Raw genomic sequence first — 20,761 nt, 5'->3', positions numbered from 1 at the left:
CACAAAAGGCTAAACGGGAGCTATTAGTATATATAATATAGTCGGACCACAATAACTCTGCAGCGATTTTTATAGCACAGACGTGCAAGTGTTATTAAAACGTAATAATTTCATAGAAGTTAGACGTTTAAAATTACACTTGCAAGTCTGCTATAAAAATCGTTGCACAGTTACATATCTTGATCTGACTCTAGTACATTGTTAACCAAGGGATGAAATAGACCTTTCACCCGAGTTAAACTCACTCACTCTATTTTTCATATCGACAGCGAGGAAACCAAATAAAACAATGCAAATTTGCATAATTTGTAGGAGTTACTTGCAATCGGAGACTTTGTAAGTCTGGAGATAAAGAACCCATAGCGAAAAATGTTTAGATTCCAGTATTTATAAAAATACATATTTTATCAAACTGCGGTAATTTTTGAGTAATTTGTTCATTAAAATATGATTATCAGCGACGTTTGGCGCTTACTTTTAATTTTTTTAGTTTTTCGTTCTAAAACTGCCCAATTATAGTCAACGGCATTACTCATACAGAAAACTTAAATATTAAATAACAATTAGATCAGTAAAATAAGAAATTTGATCTTATATTTTACTTTATTTATAAGAATAATGCCAAATAACTTTAAAAACCCATTTAATGTCGTAATAAGGTTTTTTTAGTGTGGCTGTACGTCTTTATACTATGAAGGGGAGACTTATTACGATAACTCAAAAATGTTCATGTTCGCTATTGTTTTCATTTAATGTCTTTGTTAAGTTCTATTTCTACGGTTTTTTTTGTATTTTTTCACCCAACGTATAAAAGTTAGAGGGGGGGGGGACATCATTTTTTTCTTTCCGAGCGGTTATTTCCGAAAATATTAATTTAACAAATAATGATTGTTGAAAACCCTTATTCGTTTTGAAAGATCTTTCCAACGATACCCCACACAATAGGGTTGAAGCGAAAAAAATTACATCCCCACTTTACGTATAGGGGAGGTAACCCTACATTTTTTTTGTGCCAAATTGCAGCTTTTAGCTCTAACGACCACCGAGCAAAGCCGGACATGGCGTAACTATAAGGGTTCCTTGACTACGGAATCCTAAAAATACGTGTAGGTAGATAAGCTTGGTGACCTTGTTGCGAAACATACCTTGTCACTATTACTATAAAATACGAGATCGTTAGTCCGCCTAAGGTAACCTTTTTTGACAGAACAAAGTGTGGAAGAGTCATTGTGAATGTCAAATCTTCCGAGAAATTTAATATTTATGATGACATTCCCACACTTAGAGTTAGCTTGGTCCGAAAGGTAAAACAAGGCGAGTCAGGCGCTACTTTTGGCATCCGAATATCATATCATTTGGCAACCTTATCTAGTTCCATTTCAGGATGATGCCAAAAACTCGCAGAGAAGTGGCATTTTAGTATAATTGCGGCTATCATTTAATATAACATGTTCGAACGGCCTCCTAGCCCGGTAGTGAGCCTGCCTACGAAGCAGGAGGTTCCGGGTTCGAATTCCGAAGTAAGGGCATTTATTTGTGTGTTTATCACGAATATTTGCTCATTTTGTTCCTGAGTAATGGATGTTATCTATGTATATACTCGTAGGTACCTGAGTATGCATTTATCTATATAAGAAGGTAAATCGTCGCATAGTACCCATAATACGAGTTTTGTGTGATCTGTGTAAGATTATCCCCATCCCCAAAAAATATTTATTTATAGGATGGTGAAGTACCCACAGACCTAAATAAGAATAATTAGGCACTTTCGTGTGAATTTAGACTTCTCTGTTATCTGCACAGTAGGGCTACCGCCAATACCGAAAATCGTCAATTGCGGGCATTTTTCTCTGTCACTCTAATTACGCCTTCATTGGAGTAAAAGAGTAAGATCCCCGCAATTTGCGAATTTCGGTTTTCGCGGTAGCCCCTCTGTTGACGTCGAAACATGTAGTCACCTAATTAAGTTTAATTAATAAAGACAGCTCTAGTAACATTAACAAATGTTAATGTTACCTACCAGACCTGTCTTTCACTGGTCAGTTGCAATGTAATCAGGTTCGGTCCGACATTACTAAACAATAATATACCTAAAATCCGTGACAGAGCAACGAGGCTGCAATGCCGGTCGTAACATGCCGTTTCTGAACACATCATAGATAGCTTATAATGTGTGTGTAGGTAAAACAGTGTAAGTAACTGTACCTACATGAAACGAGCGAAGCTAGTAAACCCACACTCATATTTTAATGCCTTTCATTATGCTGCAGGAGGCCCATAAACTACAAGTATCATTCACACTATGTAATGTATAATGTATCATTACTTGTCAAAATAACAAATACTTAAAGTTGTTTATAAATGAAACCAAATACGATGATGTTTACTGAAAACTATTTTTTTCTCTTGTTGAGGACGCAGAACGACTTTTCGTTACTTTTCCTTATTACGGAAAATGCAAGACAAATTGTCACATTCCCATCTAAATATGTCCCTTTCAAAAGTTGAAGTCACGATAGTGTGCGTCCACGAATTAAAACAGATTCTTTATATTTCCGTGGACAAAGAGTGATTTGCCGCCTGTTTAAAAAACCGGCCAAGTGCGTGTCGGGGCACGCATAATGGAGGGTTCCGTACCTTCATACGATATGAAAAAGTCATAAAAGGGCGTACCTTCGTATTTCATTTGTTGTAAATATTATTTTACTATATTTTGTTAAATAACTTAATAAAAACTTTTAAATTAAGTAGGTACCTCTAGTACAGAATAACCAGATAGTTTTTATTTTATTTTTGTATACGGTTCAAAAGTTAAACTTTATTGGAACTTTCTAAGCGATACTCAATCAGTAAACGTGTTTAGTAACCTTAAAGTTGTTTTTAAAGACCTATCGAATGTAGGCATGTTATGTATGTGCCCTAGTTTATTTTAACTGAAAACATATATTGAATTTTCACTCACCAAGCGGCGCCGCTCATCCGTGAGTTCACATCAAGTTAGTTTATATGGCGCAAAACCAATATTTACATTCTTTTCTATTCTATTTTGTTTTCTAATAAAATTGTCGTCAACATTTTTAATGTAATGTTTTTTTGGTACGCGATCTTTTTGTTTTATCTGTGGCGAATATTAAATATACATTTTTTACTGTTTATGATTGAAAAAAACATTACTTTGTTTTTTATCAAGATATAGTCGAAAGAAAAAAGCTTTGGGGAGTAAATTTTCCACAAATTTTCTTTAAATTGCAATGTATCTACTTCGGCGCTTGCAACACCAGTCGAAAAACAATGTAAATGACCCTAAAACGTTAAGGCAAGGTGGAACTTATGATAGAAAACTGCGAGATCAGCCTTCAAGAAAACGGAACAGAAAATTAGAATCAAAAGTGTGTAAGCTGTTATTTCCTTAACAGCTTACACATATAATTAGAATCCATCTACTCGAGAGTCTCGAGTCGAGACGAGATGTATCCAAAAATATTGGTACAAGCCAATCAAATGTGCTAAAAAAAAGTTGCGGCATAACTACCTACTCACAAAAAGAAAAAAGGACCCGAAAAAACAATAGAGCAGTAAGGCGTTCTATATCACTGTACACCATGTTTCATGTTGGTTCAAAAACACGTGAGTCAAAGAAGAATTTTGAGTGATGTCGTCAATGTACGGACATTGTACGAAAGTTTACATTTAAGATTGAATTTCTGTGTTGTCTTTGTGAGTAAAAATATAAGTAGATAATAATTTGGTAGTTGAATTATCCAGCTTTCAAAATCACACAATAATTCAATTACTGTCAAAAACAAATTTGTATTGCGTCTTTCTCAAACGGAACTCCATATTTTGATTTTTTGATAGTTACTTTAAGTGTCGATTTGTAGAGAATAACAGCAATTTAAAAATATAATGCCATGAGGAGTCGGTACAAGGCTTCGTCGTGAGCAAATTTATGTGTAATTTAATGCAATTATTAAACATTTATTGAACAAAGGCTTTGCACAAAGTGAGGTCTAAGTAAATCGAAAACGTCGTATATCGGTCCCTAAATATCGTTGTTTCAAACGACAAAAACATAATTTGCTCCCAGAAAAACGCTACGTACATTTACGTCTCATAACGTAGGAGAAATAATTTTCTGTTATGGTTTGTGCAATGGTAACATCTTGAAGGCTGTTGAAGAGTACCGACAAAAGTTTCCTAATCGACCTGTGCCCAAACATACCACTTTTGGGAATTTGTTTCGACCGCATAACTCCGAGCGAGCTGTAAGAATGAACGCAGAGACAAAAAACAGAATGTTTAATCTGATCACCGAAGATTCTACCCTGTCCACTTGACTCGTAGGCACTACATATTTGCGGCATTGACAGTAAAGCTGTTTGTAGGTGTTGGAATAGGTATCACCTTTCCACTATAGGAAGGTTCAGGGGCTCATAGAGAACGATGGGTTTTCTAGGGTTGTGTATTGTCAACGAATTAACGCAAATTTTGGTAGAAATTTTTTATGGACTGATGAAGCTCAGTTTACAAGGACGGGAATCTTTAATTCCCATAATTTCCATAACTGGATGGACGAAAATCCGCATAAAGCCTGGGAATTCTCACACCAGCACCAATTTTCGGTCAACATGTGGGCAGGCATTATTGGCGACCAATTGATAGGACCCGTAGAGTTTCCAGCTAGGTTAAATTCGGAACTTTATACATTTTTTTTGCGTGATGATTTGAATGTTCTCCTAGAAGACATCGATCTGGAAACTCGACGGTCTATGTGGTACCAACATGATGGAGGACCCCCACACTACGGTCTTATTGTTAGGAATTATCTAGACCGCGAGTTTTCAGATCGATGGATTGGTCGGGGCTCTCCAACAATACTTTGACCTCCGATTTCTTCCGATCTTACCCCATTACATTTTTATCTTTGGGGTACCCTTAATAAAGAATACGATTTACTCGAAATCTATCCATTCCCGAGAACAGAATATTATTTAAATTGATAATTATTATTGAAGGGTTCTTTGAGGTTTTTCTAAGTACCTACTAGTTTTTAAGTTGTAATAAAGAAACACAAAACTATTTTTAGTTTATTACTTCACTTTCAAAGCTTGACACTACTCTAGATAGCCAAAAGTTCAGTATGAAAATCCCGCATTCCATTTTTCGAAATCTTTGAAACATATTATTTTGTTACGTGATGTACAATTTTTTTTTATTTGTCGATTAATCTAGTGGATAATCGCCTCATGCTTAAATCATAAGGAGGGGTCCAGTAAAAAAGTAGCTGTGAATTATATGGTATATATTTTTTGATAATTATGAAGCAGTTTATTTTTTTTTGTAATTTAGTTCATATACTATAAAATAAAAGTATAAAATAAAATATTAGCGATAAATATGAGATTGTTTGAGTATTCTCTTTTTTATTGCAATGTACTTACTTGTAACTTTTTGAACAGTATAATTTGATAATATTTGTTGGCCGTTTTCTACAATGCCACAAATGAAGTTACAGTTTCATAACTTTTTTTATGCTTTTAAGAACATCATCTAACGAATAAGCTATTCCAATAAACTGGAATTTATCTTGGGTAGTTAGGAAGTCTCTCCAATCTAACCTATGACAGAGGTTTTTCTATGGAAGACAAATCTCTGTACAACTGGCAAATATACAAAAGTAGAAATTCCATGAAACTACCTCAAAGTGAAGTCAAATAAAAACAGTTTTATATAGAACGAAAAATAATTTAATAATGTATTAATTCCCTTATCAAACTTTTAGAAAAAACGATGTGTATGAGAAATACCTTATAATTTCCTTCAAAAGACACTGTTCAAAAAGTGTCATGAGATGTAATATAAAACGCGAAAACTCTAATTCACCCTTTTATATTAAATACGAGTGTATTTAATTGTAAAAAATAGTATCTACAGATCACTATAGAAATGAACTGCTTGCAAATGATTACAAAATAAAATGAAAAATCCACATAATATGCTGCTACTTTTTTCCGGACCACTCCTTATTACAGAACAGGAAGCGAGAAAGATGAAGAGACATCATAATTTGTATACGCATTTTTGTATTAATCGACCTCTTTATACCGTGTGGGGCCTGTACCACGAGCAAATAATTGAATCATATAATGTACTCATCAAACGATGACACTTTTAATCACTAACTTATTAATGACATCATCTTTGTAATTGACGTTGCTTGTCACGCTTTAAACATAACAATATTCGCAATACATTGCGTCTTAGAATAAACTATTAAAGTGTACTAAAATTAAAAGCCACAAGTTATTTTTAAAAGTCGCTGAACGAATGTTAGTTAGTCTGAGGACTACAGTCCACAGTCTAATTTTTTGCTCCTGTTATAGGCCCCATCCGGTATATATATATCATTACTGGATAAAGCCAGGTGACGAAGTGTAACGTTACGTCCCATTTAAACAATTATAATGATAGACACACCCCGTTATCAGTGTTGCAGATTCATTGAAATCTGGTACTAGGGTTGTTACATAATATTTATGTCGAGTAAATGTGACATATTGTTTAAATTTTTGACAGAAAAATATTTTAACATAATCATCTTACCTTTTGTTAATTTATTATTTAATAATAAATACCTAATAGGTAGGTATTATCAATGCAATTATTATTGTCAATGCAACATGTGTACTATTGCTTGAAGAATGTTTTTACAGGTAAAATAAAACATTTTTTTTTACTATCACATTATATTGTTTCTTGAATAAATATCATACGCAAAACATTTGTATACTTTCATTAGTGGTAAAATGTAAATTTATTTTATTAGTCATTAAAAATACCTACATTTATTTTTTCAAAAACACAGAAAACTAAACTATTTCTTCTAATATATTATACTAGCGACCCACCCCGGTTTCGCACGGGAAAATCACGGGTTCCTCTACTGTATTATGCATTCATTATACTTAAAAACCTTCTTCTCGAATCACTCCATCTACTAAAAAAAAGCCGCATCAATTGGTTGGGTCATTTTGAAGATTTAAGCATAGGTACATAGGGGCGGACAGACAGCTACAGTGACTTTCTTATATATGTACTATGTAGTGATTCATTACTTGTCTGAATAAATTATTAAAAGTTTTTCTAGATTAGCTGGCGTTAAATTTTGTCGTCTGTTACTGTATATCCATTTTAAATATGAAAAAGATCGCTCCACAGCTACAGATGTTATTGGTAAATATTTTAGGTAATTATAATGTTCCACTGTGTTTTTGTTAATGCATTTTGTAATTTCAGCTTCCCCATTATTAAGTAAATTTAAAATAACTCTTACTGTACTGAAATCGGGATTTTTTTTTAAGACTGTGTTCAACTTCGTATATACAATTTTTCCTTTGGGGTGAAGGTTTGACATAGACAACTTTTTTTGGACACCAATAACAATGCACATAGATTCTTCTAACGTTAATTTGGAATTTTGTAATTGATCTATTGCAATTGTTAGGAAACAAAATTTATCAACTATGAAATCAATGTCGTGCTTTAAATTTGGACTGCAAAAAACTCGCTTCGCCGCTGCTATGGCAACAGCATCTCGACTGTTGAATTCATTTATTACGTCTTTGATTTCAGTAAAGTATTTTTGATAATAGGTAACTGCCTCTAGCCATGTACCCCATCTTGTGATGACCGGACGGGGAGGTTTTGGAATTGAAGGAAACATGTCTTTCAGTTTCTGAAGTCGTTTTGGCGATTTACTAAATACTTTTTTGACGCTGTCAACCAATTTGTTGACATTTGGATATATACCTCTTATCGTGTCAGCTACTCTGTTCAATGCGTGGGCTATACAAGTAACATGAGACATATTTGGAAAAATCTCTTTAAGAGTTTTTGCAGCCTTTATCATGTACGGGGCAGCATCCGTTGTTAAAATTAGTAGCTTATAAAGATTATTTTCGTAATTGCCACCCCACAGGTCTTTTAGAGTCTCGACTACTAAATCTGACACAGTGCTATGATTTGTGGTTTCTAAAATTTTACTTGCATATATTCGAGGTGTTGAGACACAGTTATCCATCTTCCCTATAATGACATTGGCGATGCTTTTTCCATGATTTTCAGTCTCATCAATGCTCAAATATATGTAGGAGTCCTTTAAATCTATTCTTATCTTTTCTTTTTTTTCTTCATATATGACTGGCAAGTAATTTAATCTTAATGTAGACTCACACGGAAGGCTGATGTCATTTCCATATTTATGCGTCAAGCAGTTTTGAATAAATTCTCTAAATTTGGGGTTATCCAATTGGCTCCAGGGTATATTACAATTAACAAAAAATTCAGTCAAATCTTTATTGAATTCCGGTTGCATATTCTTTATATTTCTGTGTTTTAATGTATCACAATGCTTTTGTACACTGAACTTGGAGAAAAATAAAGATACATTACAAGATTTACAAAAAACTCTGGAATCTTGAATTTCTAAATTTTCAGCTTCAAAATCCAGGTCAAAGCAAGATGGAGAATTGCCGGCTTTGTCATTGTGACCTCGAGTTTTAAGATGTGATTCCAAAATAAACTTTTTCGGTTTAAGTTCTATATCACATACCTTACAAAATATAGTCTGCCCATGGGTTTCAAACTCTACGTTATCCTTCAGATAATTATCCATGCTTAGTGTACAGAAATACGCTATATTTTTTAAGAATATAGTTATTTCGATTTAAGTATGACGTCCATCTAAGCACTCAAGTCAACAAAAGACAATGTTGTAAATAGATTGACATTGTGAGTAAGAACAACTGGCCAGTAATTGCTTTGATGGATAAGGTTTATCTCGAGGGCCCTTATGCGAGAAATAAAAGGATGTTGTGGATTTACAACCGCAATTTAATTAAGGATATATATACTAAACTAATTTAAATACTTTTCAATCAAATTCACTACTTCAATCCAAAAAGGTTCCATTTGTTGAGGTGATATTTTCATAAGCATTTTTCTTAATTTCGATGTCTCCCTATTGCACGTGCAGTTGAATTCCCCTTTTGTCCATCCATTTTCACATTCTGTTGTATATTTTCTGAACACTTTAACTACTTCATCCCAACAATCGTCATAGTTGTATATGTCAACATGTTTTAATAAGAACCGAAGGCACCTTACTTTAAAATTTATGGTGCATTGGCACAAATGTATCATATTTTTATCTGTAACAGAACAAACCCGTAAATTTGATTTAAAAGAAATAATTAAGTATTTATTCGAAAATTAATACTGTATGTATGTACATTATTTTAGCTAATTTATACCTACACTGTTATTTGTACAAGGTATTAAATTCACGAACCATTTCCGCGTCGCATTCGGGTTACTTCTAATTTCGCCATCAACTCTGTATTAAACCGGGAAAATTCTAAGTGATCATTTAGGAAATTCATGACTTTAACTGAATATTGAGAACGAATCATATACGACATAAATTAAAGTTTTGACACATAAATGACGTTACGACATATTATAGACTGAAAAGCAATATATCCTTTTTTAATTACCGGATGAAAAGAGGTTTATTTTGTTAACAACTTCAAACACCATGTCGAATTAAATTTAAATGTAAAGTGTCAACCCTAGCGTTTTCAATGAATCTGCAACACTGATAACGGGGTGTGATGATAGATTACTTGCATGTATGCAATATATAAATCACATGGAAGTGATCTAACGTTTTGATTCGGTCAAATTGTGTTTTTTGAAAAACTAATTATAGCCAGCCTTTTATGAATGTAGTATGATACCTTTGGGTATGGTGCTTTACGCACGCTAGCGTCCCCTTCCCTCCCCCTGCCGCAACCCCCCCTTTTTGCATGAAATATGTCCTGGTTCACAGTCTTTTTCATTTTTTGGGGAAAGTATACAATATAGGAAAAAAGTGTCAATGAAAGAAATAATCCCTATTAAATTCTTAACAAAAAAGGTTGTATTCATTTTTCTATATGACGCACCATATTCATGTTATGGCTAGATGAACTTCGACAAAATTTAACCGTTGAAAAACTTGTAGAAGTTCATTATAACATAGTACGTAATATAGACTAGACATAAAAATTCAAAATCGCTCTCCTTCTTGATTCGACTGGCAAATCATATTACTTTTTGGCAACCAGGTTTTTAACCTAATTAGACCCCGCTGAATCCGAATTTGCCGGTTGCTTATCGAAATCTTGACCGGAAGTGAGACATTTGACATTAAAGGTCCCTTTTTTTAGTTTTTCGTAAATAACTCTTAAACGGTGGCGCATAGCAAAAAATTTTTAGTTTTATTACATCAGTAATCTGCATAAAATTGCCTACAAGAAAGATCACTTCTAAGGTCCCTTTTTTTCGTTTTTCGCAAATAACTCATAAACGGTGGCCAATATCAAAAAATATTGTTAAACGATAATAATCTACACAAAATTTTGAACAAAAAAGATTCAGTACACTTTTCGCAGGGATCAATATTTAAAAAGATAATAAAGAGGGAAAGTTCTAGTATAATAAATTCTAAGTTTCCTTGTTTTTATTTATTCGTTAAGACGAAACAGGAGCTGAGTTTTAAATATTTTAGGTAAATATACCCGTCTCGCTAACGGAAGCGGCACCTAAAAGTAGTTCGATAAGGACAAGGCGAAAAATCCTGCGTAAAAATCTCAAAAATCGAGGTTTCGTACTCCTCTGTTTCCTCGTCCAAAACTTAACCAATCATAACCAAATTTGGAAATCTAAATGATTATGAAATTATCTGTGACGGACCGTTTTGCTTTTTTGGTTAATTGATATCAGTTTTGAATGCCACGCCTCTCATTGCGGCATAGTCAATTAGGCCATTTTGGCCATTTTTGAAGGGCTCTAGCGCCTTAAAAAACAAAAATATCAAAAAAAGCAAAACGGTCCGACACAGATATTGACAATATTAATCTGTGTTGAAAAAATCATTGCTCTAGCTTCAAAAACCACGGAGGAAAACGAGGAGTACGTTTGTATGGAGAAATGACCACTCCTGTTGGCTCTTAATAATTTGAAAAGTGTGACTAATAGCAAAAAATATCTTATACATAAATAATAAACATAAAATTTCCTACAAGAAACATGTAGAACACTTTTCGCTAGGATCAATATTTAAAAAGACAGAGCAGCGGGTAAGTTATAAATAATCAATTTTAAAGTCCCTTTTTAGTTTTTTGTAAATAACTCGTAAACGGTGTCCCATAGCAAAATAGGTTTTTAAGAATAAATTAACTACATAAAATTTCCTCCAAAAAATATCTCGAATACTTTTCTCTAGGATCAATATTTAAAGCGATATTAAAGGAAGAAAGTTGATTACAATCAGTTCACAGGTCACTTAGGATTTTTAAAGGCAATTCACTCGCGTTTCACATATAAAAAATACATTGTTAAAAAATGGGTAATGTACAGTCGCCATCAGATATATCAGAACGGCCAAGGCGCTCACAAATATCTGAACACGCCTCTATTGTCAAGGCGTTAGGGCGCGTGTTCAGATATTATGAACACCTTGGCCGCTCCGATATATCTGATGGCGACTGTACATTACCCAATTTTTAACAATGTATTAGTCATTTACGAAAAAAATAGGGACCTGGAAATTGATTACAATTAACTTACCCCCTTTAATACCTCTTTAAATATTGATCGTAACGAAAAAGTGTACAGAACCTTTTTTGTGGACAATTTTATGTTTAATGTTTATGTATAATATTGTTTTGCAACGGGCCACCGTTTACGAGTTACTTACGAAAAACTAAAAAAAAGTGACCTGTGAACTGATTGTAATCAACTTTCTTCCTTTAATATCGCTTTAAATATTGATCCTAGAGAAAAGTATTCGAGATATTTTTTGGAGGAAATTTTATGTAGATAATTTATTCTTAAAAACCTATTTTGCTATGGGACACCGTTTACGAGTTATTTACAAAAAACTAAAAAGGGACTTTAAAATTGATTATTTATAACTTACCCGCTGCTCTGTCATTTTAAATATTGATCCTAGCGAAAAGTGTTCTACATGTTTATTGTAGGAAATTTTATGTTTATTATTTATGTATAAGATATTTTTTGCTATGAGTCACACTTTACAAATTATTAACGAATAAATAAAAACAAGGAAACTTAGAATTTATTATACTAGAACTTTCCCTCTTTATTATCTTTTTAAATATTGATCCCTGCGAAAAGTGTACTGAATCTTTTTTGTTCAAAATGTTGTGTAGATTATTATCGTTTAACAACATTTTTTGATATTGGCCACCGTTTATGAGTTATTTACGAAAAACTAAAAAAAGGGACCTTAGAAGTGATTATAATTAAATTTCCCGCGTTAATATCTCTTTGAATATTGATCCTAGCGAAAAATTGTACTGAATCTTTCTTGTAGGCAATTTTATGCAGATTACTTATGTAATAGAACATTTTTTGCTATGCGCCACCGTTTAAGAGTTATTTACGAAAAACTAAAAAAAGGGACCTTTAATGTCAAATATCTCACTTCCGGTCAAGATTTCGATTTAGCAACCGGCAAATTCGGATTCAGCGGGGTCTAATTAGGTTAAAAAACCCGGTTGCCAAAAAGTAATATGATATGCCAGTCGAAATCGATTTTATGAAAAATAAAACCAGTCTAATAGTACTGAAAGAAATCCTACACGGAGAATAACCTTGCAAGCATATTCTCCGTATAAGATTTCTTTCAGTACTATCACGTACTATGTTATACTGAACTTCAACAAGTTAATACATGAATATGGTGAGTCTTACCAAAAAGTTGCATGTAACCTTTTTTGTTTAGAATTTATTAAGGATTATTTCTTACCTTGACACTTTATTCCTAATTCTAATACTTTTCTCAAAAAATAATAAAAACCGTCAACCGGGACATATTTCATGCAAAAAAGGGGGGGGGGGGGGGTTGCGGCAGGGGGGGGGGGGACGCTAACGTGGGTAAAGCACCATACCCAAAGGTATCATACTACATTCATAAAAAAGGTTGGCTATAATTTGTTTGTCTTTCCCATACATTAGAACACAACTTAACCGATACTTTAATGTCTCGTAGGTTAGGTTATAGGAACGTTTTCGAGAATAAGGATATGATTTATTATGAAATAAAATAATAGTGTCTGTGTATATATAAATACAGAAAAAATATATATTTCAGGTGCTGATTGTGGGGCGTGGGGTAACGGCGGTATGCGCGTGGTGTTAGCAGCGCTAGCGGCGCTTGCGGCGCGAGCGCTGGGTAGCCCGCACGAACACCGCGCGCGGCATCATGCACCAGACCACCCTCTACATTTTCCGGCGCCAGCTCCTCCACAACCATATAGAGGACATGGCGAGGCAGTGCGCTATAATCCTGAATTAGATACGATCTTACCCCGTATTGATGAACATGAAACCTCTTCGAAACGCGCCAAACTAGATGATGCTGAAACCTCATCTAAAAGAGAAGAAAAATATTTTTCCAACCATGAACGAGGCGAAGAAGTTTTTATGGCAGATGAACCACAAATGGGACCTGAAGACGACGATCCGTTAGTTGTGCGCACTCGTAAGGGCAGAGTTAGAGGTATAACTCTTACAGCTGCGACAGGAAAGAAAGTTGACGCTTGGTTTGGAATTCCTTATGCACAAAAACCTCTAGGTGACTTGAGATTTAGACACCCCAGACCTGTTGAAAGCTGGGGTGAAGAAATTTTAAATGCAACAACACTGCCACATTCATGCGTTCAAATAGTAGATACCGTGTTCGGGGATTTTCCAGGTGCTATGATGTGGAACCCTAACACAGACATGCAGGAGGACTGTCTATATATCAATATAGTCACACCTCGACCCAGACCAAAAAATGCAGCTGTTATGCTATGGGTTTTTGGGGGAGGATTTTATTCTGGAACTGCCACTTTGGATGTGTATGATCCTAAAATCCTGGTGTCCGAAGAAAAGGTTGTCTACGTTTCAATGCAATATCGGGTTGCTTCGCTCGGTTTCCTTTTCTTTGACACAGCCGATGTTCCAGGAAACTCGGGGCTTTTTGATCAATTAATGGCTTTGCAATGGGTCAAAGACAATATAGCATATTTTGGTGGAAATCCTCACAATGTAACGTTATTCGGAGAGTCGGCTGGAGCAGTATCTGTCTCCCTTCATTTACTATCACCTCTTTCGAGAAACATGTTTTCGCAGGCAATTATGCAATCGGGAGCTGCAACAGCACCATGGGCTATAATATCAAGAGAAGAAAGTATTTTACGAGGCATACGGTTAGCAGAGGCGGTACACTGTCCTCATTCAAGAACAGACATGGGGCCCATGATTGAATGTCTGCGAAAAAAAAGTGCTGATGAATTAGTGAACAATGAATGGGGAACTTTAGGTATTTGTGAATTTCCTTTCGTTCCTATTATCGACGGTTCCTTTTTAGATGAAATGCCAATCCGCTCCTTAGCGCACCAAAACTTCAAAAAAACGAATCTTCTCTTAGGGTCAAATACCGAGGAAGGATATTATTTTATACTGTATTATTTGACCGAATTATTTCCCAAAGAAGAAAACGTAGGCATTACCAGAGAGCAATATTTACAAGCCGTAAGGGAGTTAAATCCGTATGTCACTGATGTGGCTCGTCAAGCAATAGTATTTGAGTACACTGATTGGTTAAATCCTGATGATCCCATCAAAAATCGTAATGCATTGGATAAAATGGTAGGCGACTACCATTTTACTTGCGGTGTAAATGAGTTAGCACATCGTTACGCGGAGACTGGCAATAACGTGTATACATATTATTATAAACACCGCAGCAAGAATAACCCATGGCCATCGTGGACGGGTGTCATGCATGCTGATGAAATCAATTATGTATTTGGCGAGCCTCTGAATCCCGGAAAAAATTATTCACCGGAAGAAGTAGAATTCAGCAAACGAATGATGAGATACTGGGCAAACTTTGCGAAAACTGGGTAAGTGTAATATTTACTATTTTTATTTTCAATCGCAATAAAGAAGAAAAGCAAGGGAAATGCTGTCCAAATATGTGGATTTCAGTTTATAAATTAAATTGTTACATGTTCTAACCAAGACCAAATGACATGAGAAAGTTTACACGTAAACAAGATTATAAACTTGCAAGGGCAGACTCCAGCCAAAACTTACTAACACGTCTGTATTTCATAGAAATTATAAACGATAGCTTCCAGTATCAATCTGTAAAAATAAGTAATATAAAATGGCTCATAGTATTCGTAAGTTAGGAACTAATAATTTAAATTGTCTAAATAAAGCAACATGACTAAAAATTAAAATTATTTTAGATCACTAATATTTACATGAACCAATAAAAACGTGTAGAACTGAAATGTCAGCCTCGGGGAAGAGTCAGTTTCTTGGTGTCCTCCTGGTTCGTCTTTAGGGCGCTATTATCTGTAAGATAAGATGCAGCCTGGGTAAAAAAAACTGGATATAGCTCTTTAATTCTTTATTTTAACCGATTAAATAAATAAATCTGTAAGCGGAACCTCGAAAGCACGAATCTCAAAGGAAACGCCAAAAGTTTCATGCAAACGAGTTTTTCGGCCCGATTCGAACTTTAAGATACGTCAGTTAATAGATCTAGAAACGATATGGATTAGATATGTTTATAGAAATAACGCTAATAAGTTAATATAGATAGGCCCTTACTCATAAACTAAACTTAAACAAATCGTGTTAATTGAAATGAAATAATTAGCCAAGTCATTCTTTATGTAGTCCTGAATGTGTGGTTTTAGGTCTAGGCAACACTAAATTTAGAATCATTAGTTACAAACATCGTCTTAAGCCGATTAACGGAGCAATTTATGAATTTGTGCAATAATTATTGTTAAAAAAACGGACGTTTATTCAAACGTCCGTTTTTCGTCGTCCCATTCGGGTTTAGACTTAATGAGATTGGATTGTTTTTAACTTGATTATTATTTGGCTTCACAAGTCTATATGATATGTGGGTGAAATATTAATGAAATAATGTATATTTATATTGTTTTTCAGAAATCCATCCTTAAGTCCGAATGGAGAAATGACTAAAGTGCACTGGCCGGTGCACACCGCGTTCGGCAGGGAATATCTGTCTCTGGCAGTCAACTCCAGCGCTGTGGGCCACGGACTACGAGTTAAACAATGTGCTTTTTGGCAAAAATATCTCCCCCAATTAATATCAGCGACAAGTAAGTTGAATTCTAGTTGCATATTGAGTTAAAATGAGGTCTTTGTTGAAAAAGATATACTAACACATGTTACTATTGTATTGTATGATGATATAGGTATGTTTAAATACTTAACAGCATGAATCGGATTCAGTGTTTGGCAAACCAATTTATAAGGTTACGTAGCATATTTTCTAAAATCAAATTTCCTAAGTACGAAATTCCTAAAGACAGAACATAGAAAATCAAAATGTCTAATGTACGAAATTCATAAAGATGCATGTTCTACGGTTAATCAACCTATGTTTTAAATGTCTAAAGTACAATACTGCTAGTGCACGAAAATACTAACGACCTTTTTTCCTACGTTCAGTTGACCTAAGTTTAAAATGTATAAATTGTGAAATTTCTAACGACATTTGTCCTACGTTTAGCTGACCTTAGCTTAAAGAGTCTAACGTACGAAACTTTCTTTTCAAAAAACATCTCCTTTACAACTTAACTAGACGGAGCCCCGCTTCGCGGGGCTCCTATTTCTGGGCGGTTTGCCCTTCGGGCATCTGAAGCTACCTAACAAACCTAACCTACCTACCTCCCTACGCTTTTTCCCCCAAAATGTACTGTTTTCACGGACGTCACACTAAACTAAATCAATAGGTAGGTAGGTTAGGTTAGTTAGGTAGCTTCAGATGCCCGAAGGGCAAACCGCCCAGAAATAGGAGCCCCGCCTAGCGGGGCTCCTTTTTACTCAGGGTAAATGTTTTCGGAAATATTGATTTTCAATATATTGACATTAGGCTTTTTGAACGTTGCTATTTTGAGCACTAGACATATTGACTTTCAAAGTATTGTCCTTAGGCATTTTGTACAAAGGAATATTGATTTTCGAAAATAAGATCGTACGGTTAAAAGTGTATTAGGACATGCATCTTTAGGAATTTCGTACATTAGACATTTCGATTTTCGATGTTCTGTCTTTAGGAATTTCGTACTTAGGAAATCTGATTTTAGAAATTATGCTATATAACCATTTATAAGTAAAAATCGGCCAAGAGTGTAGGGTTCCGTAGTTACCATTCGTCAGACTAGGCTAAACGGGGGCTATTAGTAAGTATCATGTGCATTAATAATAAATATAAAAAGCCTCTTTATTTTCTTATCAACTACTTACAAACTTATCATTAAGGTACATACTATTAATTAATTAATAATGTTAATTTATTGTAACTAATATATATGTTTACTTTTTTACTAACTTATTTTAATTGGTTCGTATAATTTAATTTTGTATTGATGTATTTAAAAACTAAAAGTTGATAGGAACCCCACTTTATTGGGTATAGGCCTCCTCCAATTTGTTCCATTCGTCTCTGTCTTTTGCCTTACTTAGCCATCTTTGACCGGCCGTGGCTACTATGTCGTCGCTCCATCGCTTTCGTGGTCGTCCTGATTTTCTTTTTACGTCGGGGCCTTTCCATAGAGTCACTTCTTTTGTCCACCTTTTATCTGTGTACCTCGCTACGTGGCCGGCCCATCGCCATTTCATTTTAAGTGCATATTTTAGGGCATCTGTTATTTTCGTTTTGTTTCTTATGCGTTCACTTCTCACTTTATGTATTTTCCTTAGCTTTAGCATGCTCCTTTCCATCGCTCGTTGGGTAGTGATTATTCTGGCTTTCGTCTTTACAGAGTGACTCCAGGTTTGGCAGCCATATGTTAGCGTCGGCAAAATATTGGTATCCATCACTATTTTTTTCATGTGTAATGGGTATTCTCCTTTAAGTATTTCTTTTAAAGACCAGTACTTTTTCCAACTTAAGGCTATACGTCGTTCTATTTCGTCTTCTTTCTTTCGTATCATGTGCATTACTATACAAGAATAAGGGAGTACCACAGCGCTTTGTACCTACGTTTTTTTAACTAAGAAGACTTTTTGCAATAACTCAAAAACGGGTGGAGCGATCATTTTCGCTATAGTTTTAATTGAAAGTATTTGTTGGCGACTGGCTGGCGCGCGACCTCCTTCGTGCATACATATTATTTGTAAAACGATATACTTTTTGATTCTTGTTCCATGTCAGTGAGTCTGCCTGTCACCGCGATACCAATACCAGAGAGGATAGAGTGTATAGAGGCGGATTGTCAATTTTGTAGCTGGCTATTTAATTTGCTCTCAGTTCACTAGAACACTTGATGACCCTAGTAGTTCTTTTTTGTGGAGTTACGTCCTTTTGGATTTGCGTTTTGCGTTAAGAATTCACATGCGTTCACCACGTTACGGCAGCTTTTTACCCAGCCAATTATTGTCAATGAGTCTTGTCAGATTGTCAGATGGCGTTAAGTTTAAGATGTGACCGATTTCATAGATTTTAAAATATGATTTGTTAAATTTTACGTTAGGCATTAAGACACTAAGGCCCAGTTGCACCAACCACATTTACCAGACTGATTAACGTCAAACAGCAGGTAAGTATGAAATTTCCCATACAAATAAATTTAGCGGACGCTTTAACGGTGATAGACGGTTTGGTGCAACTGACCCTAAGTGTCATCCTGTTATTCCGTTGATTGCCACTTTATTTTGCAAAGCCAAAATCAGCTAAAATGCCATCGAAATGTGCATATAAACAATGTCGAAACTACCAAGGAGACATTTCAATGTTCCGTTTTCCGATCCAAGATGAAGATCGGTTGATGTTATGGATTGTCAACTCGGGTATACACATACCTTAAAAACATTCACATGCTAGAGCCGTTACGCACTTCGACTAGTTGCCGGCGCCTTGGTCTCTCGGCGACCAAAACATAGGCAACTATGGCCAGGAGACCAAGCCACTCACTAAAACATCCTGTGTTCTTCACAACTATGATCGAAAGAGAGACGGATACAAATTCGACGGATAAAAATACTAAATGATTACCAAATTTCAAACCCCATTTTAATGTGAAATGATAACCAAATTTTTACATCTTGCTATCCTATTAAAGAAAATGACACCAAAATAATCATTGTAAACCCAAAAATAGTAAATGACCACCAAAATTAGAACTCCATTTTAATGTTAAATTATAACCAAATTTTTAAATCTTGATATCATATTAAAGCAAATGACTCCAAAATAATCATTGTAAACCCAAAATTAGTAAATGACCACCAAAATTTTAACCACATTTTAATTTAAAATGTGCAAATATTTAATATAATTATCGTTATCCTATTAAATTAATTAATCCACTTCGTCACCTTTTTCTAGTAGCATTTTATTTCTGTTACAGTCGCAGTTCTAACCTAACCTAACCCACTTTTCTAGTAGCATTTCGTTTCTGTAAGGGTCGCAGTTCAAACCTAACCTAACCCACTTTTCTAGTAGCATTTCTTTTCTGCAAGGGTCGCAGTTCAAACCTAACCTAACCCACTTTTCTAGTAGCATTTCTTTTCTGCAAGGTTCGCAGTTCAAACCTAACGTAACCCACTTTTCTAGTAGCATTTCGTTTCTGTGTGGGTCGCAGTTCAAACCTAACCTAGCCCACTTTTCTAGTAGCATTTTTTTTCCGTAAGGGTCGCAGTTCAAACCTAACCTAACCCACTTTTCTAGTAGCATTTCTTTTCTGTAAGGGTCACAGTTCAAACCTAACCTAACCCACTTTTCTAGTAGCATTTCTTTTCTGCAAGGGTCGCAGTTCAAACCTAACCTAACCCACTTTTCTAGTAGCATTTATTTTCTGTAAGGGTCGCATTTCACACCTAACCTATCCCACTTTTCTAGTAGCATTTCTTTTCTGTAAGGGTCGCAGTTCAAACCTAACCTAACCCACTATTCTAGTAGCATTTCTTTTCTGTAAGGGTCGCAGTTCAAACCTAACCTAACCCATTTTTCTAGTAGCATTTGGTTTCTGTAAGGGTCGCAGTTCAAACCTAACCTAACCCACTTTTCTGATAGCAGTTTGGTTCTGTATGGGGCGCAGTTCAAACCTAACCTAGCCCACTTTTCTAGTAGCATTTCGTTTCTAGAAGAATGATTATTTTGGAGTCATTTGATTTAATAGGATAGCAAACCTAAGCCACTTTTCTATTGGCATTTCGTTTCTGTATGGGTCGCAGTTCAGACCTAACCTAACCCACTTTTCTAGAAGCATTTCGTATCTGTATGGGTAGCAGTTGAAACTTAACCTAGCCCACTTTTTTAGTAGCATTTCGGTTCTGTGAGGATCGCAGTTCTAACCTAACCTAACCTAACCCACTTTTATAGTAGCATTTCGTTTCTGTAAAGGTCGCAGTTCAAACCTAACCTGACCTACTTTTCTAGTACCATTTCGTTTCTGTAAGGGTCGCAGTGCTAACCTAACCCACTTAACTGATAGCAGTTTGACTTACTTTTCTAGTAGCATAACGAAATGCTACTAGAAAAGTAGATTAGGTAAGGTAGGTATGCGGTGCGGGGTACGGGGGGTTGAGCGGGAGGGGCTAGTAATTTTGGCATCAGTTTACTTTATTTGGTAATATGTGTACATTTTTTGGT

At 35.1% G+C, this 20,761-nt stretch overlaps 1 protein-coding gene and 1 long non-coding RNA gene across 2 annotated transcripts in view; one reads left to right on the top strand and one right to left on the bottom strand.

Moving 5' to 3' along the window:
* Positions 1–20,761, bottom strand: part of LOC134804934 (uncharacterized) — a 401,964-nt gene that overhangs the window by 145,758 nt on the left and 235,445 nt on the right. The gene's annotated exons all lie outside the window — the stretch shown is intronic.
* LOC134804770 (acetylcholinesterase-like) overlaps positions 1–20,761 on the top strand; it is a 101,917-nt gene that overhangs the window by 79,691 nt on the left and 1,465 nt on the right. The window contains exons 3-4 of the mRNA XM_063777993.1: positions 13,220–15,020; positions 16,087–16,262. Coding sequence (XP_063634063.1) covers positions 13,252–15,020; positions 16,087–16,262 — 1,945 coding nt within the window. The 5' untranslated portion in view covers positions 13,220–13,251. The remainder of the gene's footprint in view (positions 1–13,219; positions 15,021–16,086; positions 16,263–20,761) is intronic.

Source organism: Cydia splendana, chromosome Z (genome assembly GCF_910591565.1).
Source record: "Cydia splendana chromosome Z, ilCydSple1.2, whole genome shotgun sequence".
Taxonomy (NCBI): domain Eukaryota; kingdom Metazoa; phylum Arthropoda; class Insecta; order Lepidoptera; family Tortricidae; genus Cydia; species Cydia splendana.
This window is presented reverse-complemented; position numbering and strand designations above follow the sequence as displayed.